Below are 9651 nucleotides of genomic sequence, written 5' to 3'. Positions count from 1 at the left end.
ACCTGACCGTTGGCCGCGCATTCTTGTACCTGGCCGGTGGATTGATGTTCCTACGAAGATCGACTTTCGCAGCGGTCAACGTGCTCTTCCTCTCTTGAAAATAGCTGAATCGGGCCGCGATTGTCGCCAATTTGTCCCCATCAGGATCCGGTACCGGTTCAGGGGGTTGTACGCCGCACGGTAGGCCTCTGTAAATTACCAAACGATTATTAATTAATATTATATATATTATATATATTATATATATAAAAATTTGGCCGATCATTGAAAGTTAATTGACTTGGATTGATGTTATTTGCAAATCGAAATGATCGAATATTAAATAAAATAATTTGATTTTCGAAAAATTAATACTCGAAGAACATAGAAAAGGAAATATAAAAAAATAAAAGTATCTTACAGAATTTTTAAAAATTTATTTTAAAACTATACTAGCAATATTGAACGATCTCGTTTAATTGTTAATTAATTAATATTAAGGAAGTTAAATAAACAGAGATTATTCTGTCTTGGTATTTTTAAAAAGCTAGTTTTTTTTACTTATATACAGAATATACTTTAAAAGGTCAATTTTAAAGGCTAAAACAAATACAAAAGTTGGAATATAAAAATATCGGTTGAGATTTATTTATTAAATTCACGTTAGATGAAGCGAGATAGGAATAAAGTGTTGGTATAACAGAGATAAAACAATTTCCGTCATACTTTATTCAATGAAAACTTTAGTTATTTATAAAATAATTTAAAAATAATCCTTAACTTTTTTATATACCAATTTTTATATTTGTTTTGATGAATTTAGAATCTAGAATAGCCAGAAGTGTGCTAAGAATATATTAACATCCTATATAGTAAGATATTCAAACAAGATATTGTTCAAATTTTCTATTAATTTCATAATTTCAATTTAAAATATTTGAAGATTTTTAAAGAAATTTTTCTCAAATTTTTTCAGACTTTTATTTGTTAAAAATAAATAAATAAATAAATATCAGTCATAAATAATCGTCGTTTAAAATTTGATATAATTGTAAAAACATTTAATAAAAGTTAATTCAAAATTAAAAAGAAATTGCAGAGAAAACTTTTTAATTATAGGAGTCTCATTTATCTCAATTAAAATTTTAAGAATTAAGTATTGATCATATATTCTATTAACTACTAAAATTTATTAAAATTTCTTAAAATTAAAAAATTAAACTGTATTTATAATTAAAATACTACTATATCATATAAAATACTTTATAGATGATAATTATTAAAAAATAATGCAATAAATGAAAATATGATAAATAGTGATAGGAAATATGCTAAGATGGAATATATGTATATTATGTGAAAACAAAAATAAAATTATAATTACATTATAATTACATAATAAAAGAATGTAGAGAGTATAAAACAGAAGGTACGAACAGAGAGTACATAACATGTCTGGAAAAATGTTAAAACTAATTAGTAAAAGAATAAAGAAAAAAGAAAGATGAACAAAAGAACGAAAAAAAATATAAAGATAATTAATTTACAATAAATTATTATGTTATATAATAATATACATTTTTAATTTTTTATTAACTCATAAAAGCATCATATTTATTTTATGAATGGAACGTTATATATGTTTATAATGAACGTCTGAATTATTTCCAGTGATGTTTTAAACAACTTCCATTTGAAATTTGTATGCACAGGTATAGGTATAATTGCGGTAAATACAGTTGCTATTCATATCAGTTTTTGATACTATTAAAAGATTATGCGACAATTTGAAGTTTTTTTTCTAAATATATATATAATTTAGGTAAAAATCAATTCAACAAATAATTAATTTTTCTATAAATCAGAAATTAGATAAGAGTAAAATGTTTATAATAATAGAAAATTTAATTTTTATAGAATAGAAATTGGATATTAAAAACATTTTTCTATTATTTGTATAATAATAAAGAATATTTTATATCATAACATTTCATTTAAAAAGAAAAACAGTCAAATTGTTTGATAATATTTCCCATATTTTATATTTAAATACAATCAATTTTTTCTGTAATGAAAATTCTCAACTTCAATGAATTCCAACTTTATTATTTGTATAATAAGAAAGAATATTTTATCTCGATATTTAATTTAAAAAGTATATTAAAAAGTATATATAATATATTTAAAATGTTTAATAATATTAATATTTATCTTATATCAATTTTATATCAGCCGTACAATAAGTAGTTAATATTTAATTATAGAAAATCGATATCGATTGCATTATTATATTGGAAGGATATTCCTTCTATTTCATCAAAGTTCTATTTCTTTTTCGTAGGATTTTATTTTATTTCGTGAGTAGGATTCAGTGTATGGGTGGAAGAAGAGGAATCGATTGGGCGAGTCGGTGGATTGGGAATTCGAACGCCACGTTGCTGGATATCTGGGTCATTGACAGACTGTTTCCTTCTAAGCTTAACAGTTTAACGTATCGAGCTATTTATGCTAGATTGATAAACATGGTATAGATTGATAATCTTATATTTTTAAGAATAGAATTATATTTTTAAGAAGAATAACAAAAAGAAATTATGAAATATAGATTAATAGAAAGAGATTAAGGAATATAGATTAATAGAAAATAAAGCGAAAAAATAAAGAAATAAAAAGAAAAAATGGGGGGAAAATAAAAAGAGACATTGAAAAATTAAAGAAAAAACAGAGAACGAAAATAAGAGAAAATAAGAAAAGACTTTTTACAATTTTCAAAACTGTTTTCGATAATGGGCCATGCAGTACACTTACATTTTATTTTTAAAAATAATTTTAATGAAAATTTTAGAATTTAAAATTATGCAAATATAGGCAAGAAAAAATTGGGAATGAAATTGGAAAGTTAAAGAAAAAATCAAATAATAAAAAAGAAAATTGAAAAATAATAAAAAAGAAAATATTTTAAAACTATAAAAAGTTTTTATTTTATTATTTAGAAGATTTGATTTTTTTTATTTTCTCATTCTAATAAGTTAATATTAGATTTAAAACAACATGTCAAAATGATGATTTTGAATTTTTTATGATTACTGAAAATATAATAAAGTACTGTTAAAAGATGTTTCACATTCGAATAAAGAATAGTTATTACATGTGCCAATTTATTTTCTTCGTAACATTCTAATTTTGTTCGTCAAGATGAAATATACTTAGATATACACTTAAATTTTGGTACGTATTTATAATGTAAATACAAATGTATCATATATGAAATATATAGATGAGTGATTTAACAATTTTCGAAAATAGTTATAGCTGAATTGAGAATGAATTATAAAATGGACAAATATTTCAACAATATTCGAATAAATTTTAATAAAATTAAATATTTAATAAATTTAAATATATAAATTATTTACTTTTAGTCTATACTCAGTTTGTATAATAGATATTCTTTTTAGAAATAATTTGAATGGATTTTATTATTCTTGAAAATTTTAAATATTTTAAAAAATATATGAAAATTCTAAGAATAAAATAATATATATTTATATAATCAAAAAAATAAACAAAGAACAATTAATTGTCTTTTTCATTGTATTTAGTAGAATATTGTTTTTCTAAATGAATATCCTATTTTAATAATTTTTTTTAAGATTTTTTTTTATTTTTAAGATAAATAATAAATAATAGTTTAATTTATACTTATATCAGAAAAGAGATCAAAAAATTAAAGATGTAATACTAGATACCATGAATGTTTTCAAAAATCAAATAGTTTCAAAAAGTTTTTAAGTTTCAAGATTTGAAATTTTTTTGAGCAAACTAAAAAATTGCTAAATATTTATTGTTATTATAAACTTAAGTAATAAAATTTTAAAAATCAAAATTTATAAAAATTTTATTTCTTGATAAATGAACAAATTTTTAGAAAAGAAAAAAAAACTCTATAAAAGAGAGAAAAACTTGAAAAATGAAACACGAATAAGAAAAATATTCGAACACTCGTGATATCATAAAGTTTTGAATTCGAATTTCATAAATCTAAAAATTTAGTTTCGATCTATCTCCGATAAAAATTTCTAATTTTCATGTTTTTTCAAAATACTAAATTGAACATTTAATTAAGGAAATAAAGACAGAATAAGCTTCAATATCTTTATTTGCCAGACAATTCGATTAATTATTAACCCCTTCAGATTTGTCTAAAAATTCTTTTTCCTTAATCCTGATACTTGAATAGATTTACCATTTTGAATAGATTGATGAACGTTAAGTCGATGATTAATGAGGACGTGAAAAGACGAAAACTTGATTATATCCAAGACAAGTCTTACGACATGTTATGTACCAAGAGTAATTTGAAGAAGCATTACACCGAGAGATTAATTTTAACAACATGTTTCAACTTTTCCTTATAACGATTTGTTGAAATCGTGGTTTCTTATTTTCTCCTCGACGGAATGTGAGTCATTAAGATATTTGTCACTGAGTGATGAAACAAGAACGTATGAACAACTGTTTGAGAACTTGTTGAAGAACACTTTCATGCATAATATCAACATCTGTTAAATTGCTTATTTGAGTCTATCTTGATATTCATTGTGAAAGGGATAAATAAATAAACATATATATACATATTTTTTTTTCTTCCGTAAAACAGACGTTAAATTTTAATATATTATGTCTTGTTTATAAAAATATTATTAAAAAAATATTTTCTTATTATAAATTTGAAAGATAGCCAATAAATGCATTTATTAACATTTTGTGAATGCAAATGCTATTATCATAATGATATCAAAATTACAGTTAAATAAAATTAAATTAAATTCTAATATATACAATATTCAATTACTAATAACATTTAAAATAATATTTTTTTTATTTATGTATATATAAATTATTTATGTACATATATATATATATATTAATTTATAATCTCATTTGGTATCTTCGACTTATTATGCATTCTTTGTATTTGATAAATTTAATAATATTAATATTTTTTCAAATCATATATTTAATTATAATCTTTTTATTTTTATTTATTATTTATAATTTCAAATAAGAATTTCCAGTTTTTATTATTAACCAAAAGTATTTAAAAAATTTTTTAAAATGATATCAATTGTTAAAAATGAACTATTTTCTATTTAATCGCTGTATATTGTTAAATTATTCGATTTAATTTTTATAAACATAATTTTATAAACCAAAATACATTGTTTTACTTGGTCAATCCACCATTTAATAATTCTTTATCTTAACGATATAATAAAATTAATATAATAACTCCAATTATTTAAAAACATTAAACACTCATTCTATTATTTATATTACTAATATTTCATATTACACTTCATTTCAATCAATATAAATTTCTCTCAAACGAATATTTAAATAATAATAATAATAATAATAAAAAGAATACTCGATAAAACGTAGCATATATAAGGAAATAAAACATGAATCATGATCATAAAGCATGAAAAGTAAAGCAGAGTAAAATCGAGGCTAATATACAATCAAGCATATAATGGCGGCCAAACGATGGAACATCGAAAGGGGATGAGGGGTTGAAAGTGTTTTTGATATCACAATTACGCACACAGATACGAAATAAGTATACTTTGGTTGAAAAATCACAAAATCCATGACGTATTTTCATGAAAATTACGGTCAAATTACAGAGATGGAGGAGATCTGAAATGGCGGGAGGGAGGAAGAGAGAAAGAGCGATACGCGCGTTTAATGAAATGTAAGAGGGAAATGATATTGATCCGGGTAGATCGAATCGCGGTAAGATAATGAAGACCTTTCGTAATGAAAGTACTATTATCATAATAGCCTTCCGAGACTACATAGCTAGCGATGAAACACGTAAGCAGGTAACCGACACTCGGGATACAGGTGAAGTCATTGTGTGTCTCGATTGCGATTTCGTGACTATGTGTCTGTATAGGCAAGCTTCGTGGAGAGGAAAATAAATAGAAAAAAGTAAAAAAAAAAAAAAGAAGAAGGAGGATTTTAAAATGGTTTGAATGGACCACTTATTATAAAGCTTCGTATGTAACTCCATTTCTGTAAAAAATTGAAGAAATAAATGATTTAGAGTAAATTTTTTTTATTTATATTTACGATTTAAATTAAAAAATAAATAATATTCATTTTTTATGAATATTGGAAAAAATACATATACAAAATGTTAATACATTGGCGAAACATTTTTGAAGAAATGATGATTCTAGATATCGAAACGAACAGTAAAATTGGTATGTAAAAATGTTAAGGCTTGTTTGTTATAAGCAATTTAAATTTATTTTAGATGAAATAAAAGGCAGAGTGAGATCATTTTATCTCTGTCACATTTCATTCTATCTTTGTTTGATTTCAACAAATAACTTAAGCAAACTTAAACTGCCTATAACTTAATAAATAAGCCATGAGTTTTCTGAATACAAACTTTTGTGTTTATTTTATATTATGTAGAAAAATTGAGGATTTATCAATTCTGGAATTGATAAAAATATGATTTATTATGGTAACAATATTAATTATTTGTTTTTTAATAAAATAATTATTTTTTCAAAAACATATTAGATAATAGTAATATAAAAATAGTAAAATAAAATTAGATATCTTGCAATCATTCTTCTTATCTACGAAAAATAATTAATAATAAATATAGATAACATTAAATATCATTAATATCATTATTTTCATTTCATAGTTAATTTAAAACTTTTATATATTTTATAAATTTGTATAAATTGTATTTCAATTTTAAATATAACAATTATATAACAATAACACGAGATTAATTTCTTAAATATACAAAAACAAATCACTTTAATCAAAGTCTATTATCATTGCTATTCAAAAATTAAATATCACTTGTTAATAATTGAAATCGTAGATAATCAATTTCCTAGAAACTGAATGATGTTTTCTTTCTCTTATTGTTAGTCTATTTTCTCAATCTATTGTCTGGATTACGGTTTCGTGACTGGAACTGACCGAATGTTGGGAAAAATTAGTTGGAACGAGATAGAAAGAAATTTTTGTTCCTTTTGTTCGTCTTTCTGTTCAATTTCCTGTCAAAAGATTGCGGATGAAAATGATTTTTATCCAACTAGGATCAGAAAAATTGTATAAAGCTCTTCTATTTTTCCATTGTGTGTTTTTATAATTGAATTATTTTATTATTTTCAAGAACTCATTATTATGGATTAAAAATCTACACACGTTTTTCATAATCCTTGTGTGAGGAAGTTTTTATTCAAACAAGTTTTAATTCAAACATTTTAAATATGTAATTTTATTCGTTGAAAATTTTATCTCTGCAATTTTGTCAACAATTCGATGATTAATATATGATATAACTTTTTATCATGGAAATAAAAATCGTAGTCAATACAATAACAACATATTATTATTATTTTGATTTATAATCTTGAATAAGATACAAGTGTAAAATAAATTTTTGAATTAGAATATTGTTAATATAAATTTTACACATAAAAAATATATTCATATTATTTTTAAAGAAAAATATAATTTTTATTAATTTATACAATTAAAAAAAAGAATATATTAAAAAATACAATTATTTACGTAAAGAAATAATAATCTGAAATAAAACTTTAAAGACTTTAAGTAATTAAAATTAATTTTTCTGAATTAAAAAATAATTTTATATTTGCAACACAAATTTGTAAAGAATCGATTTGTATGAATAAAAGCAAAGAATAAAAATATTTTAATAAATTTTTTTAAATTCAAATTATGTAGATATTGTTAAATATGTAAAAATTTATTTATAAAAAACATTTTGGATGAATTAAAAAAGGCAGAGAAAACAGAGAAAAAATAAAATTATGATAAATTATCATAAGATATAATATATTACTTCCTTCTTTCACAATAACTATCTTTTCATCTGCGACGTGTCTTTCTTCTATTTGCATATAACATTCATACATGTAAATTATGCATAAGCACGTGCATATTTACGTATTTTATTTTTGCCTTGTTCCACATCGTCTGACATACTTATTGTCGTAATTTAATTATAATATTTATTATAGATGAACAAATTAAATTTTAGAAATATTTAAAGAAAAAAAATATCCAAAGATACTAATATCAAAGATATCAAAAATATTAATCTTTAATTAATTAATATCATTTATTAGTATAATATTTCTTTTGTAGAATATTAAAAACTTGATAAAAATTTATTTTTTTAAATATAATACATTTTTTATCATTAATTCACCATAAGTTTATCAAAAATGTAAATATTTCATTAAAAATCTAAGTTTTTAAAATGAAAAACAAAATATATTTCAGAAATTAATTTCAAGAAATACCATCAATTCTATAATACCTGAAATTCTAATAATCCAATAATCTTCCTGACATAAAAATCCTATATACATATAAAATACATATAAACTCCACTATACTTCAATCATTTCCATTTCTTCAAAATTTCTATCAATTTATATTGCTCACATACTGATTCTAAAAAAAATCTCATTCCATTAATCTTTTATACTTTTATACAATTTTATATGATATCTGGATTTGATTCTATTTCGATTTCTTAATTCTATTTTGATTTCTTTTTCTTTCTTTTTTTTTTTTTTAATATGTAAAATAATGTAAATACAAACTCTTACAACTTATATCATTTTATTATTTTGACTATAAAATCATGTTAATTTCTATGTATTAATATAATTAATTATAATTAAAAAATATATTTTACAAATAAATATTGTTAAAATATTTTCTAAAGAAAAATCATACTATAATCCTTTTGAATTTATTTTAAAGAACGAAATCTTTACTTTCACTTTGTGAAGTTAATTTTTCTCAATGGTACTTTTACAATAAGAAACGTGATAGGAAATGAAAATTTTTTTATTTAAATTATTCAAAATTAACGGAGACAAGTTTATAAGCGCATAAAATCTTCTTGCGACATGAATCATAAATAATTGGAAAAGTAAATTTTAAGTGTTCATTTTGTGATTTTGTTTCGATATTTCATCGCTATTTTATGAACTTCTAATGAAAAATATATCAAAAATAAAATAATCCATACTATACTATGATTAAAATTATAGATATGAATATGTTTAATGCTTATATTATTGTATTATATTTTACGAACACACATTTCTGAAAATAAATTGGGTTGAGATAATATATCAAATGTAACACAGATTTCAAAAGATTATATTTTCAAGAAATCATAAATACTTCACAAACATAAAAAAAATAAAATAAAATAAAAATCTAACTCCTCATCAACCATATTTCAATTCACAATTTCTTATATCTATTTATATTTCTTTAGTTAAAATAAATATAAATTTCAAAAAATTTAAACAAAAGGATTCTTCAAGAATTCTTCAAAATTTTTAAAGAATGATAATATAAGCATTAATCAATTCCAAATAAAATGCACAAATTTCAAAACTAACAAAAATATTCTCCAAAAATTTCTAAAAATCCTTCGCCACAAAATACAAAGAAAAAAAGAAAAAAAATTCAATTTTTCATTAACAATATCCATCAATTCCTTTAAACAAAATAGATAAATCTCAAAAGATAAATAAAAGAATCTTCTAAAAAATTCTACCAATCCTATCTCAACTGCAA

The 9651-nt window shown here is 21.4% G+C and overlaps 1 protein-coding gene across 1 annotated transcript in view; it reads right to left on the bottom strand.

Annotated features, from left to right (window-relative positions):
• Nucleotides 1-9651, bottom strand: part of LOC102672680 — a gene marked incomplete at its 5' end in the record, with an annotated part of 63630 nt that overhangs the window by 13047 nt on the left and 40932 nt on the right. The window contains one exon of the mRNA XM_006624695.2: nucleotides 1-188. Within this exon, the coding sequence (XP_006624758.1) occupies nucleotides 1-188 (188 nt within the window). The remainder of the gene's footprint in view (nucleotides 189-9651) is intronic.

The sequence above is a fragment of the Apis dorsata genome, unplaced genomic scaffold (assembly GCF_000469605.1).
Source record: "Apis dorsata unplaced genomic scaffold, Apis dorsata 1.3 scaffold_1093, whole genome shotgun sequence".
NCBI lineage: Eukaryota > Metazoa > Arthropoda > Insecta > Hymenoptera > Apidae > Apis > Apis dorsata.
Note: the sequence above shows the minus strand (reverse complement) of the source record. Positions and strands in the feature narration are given on the sequence as shown.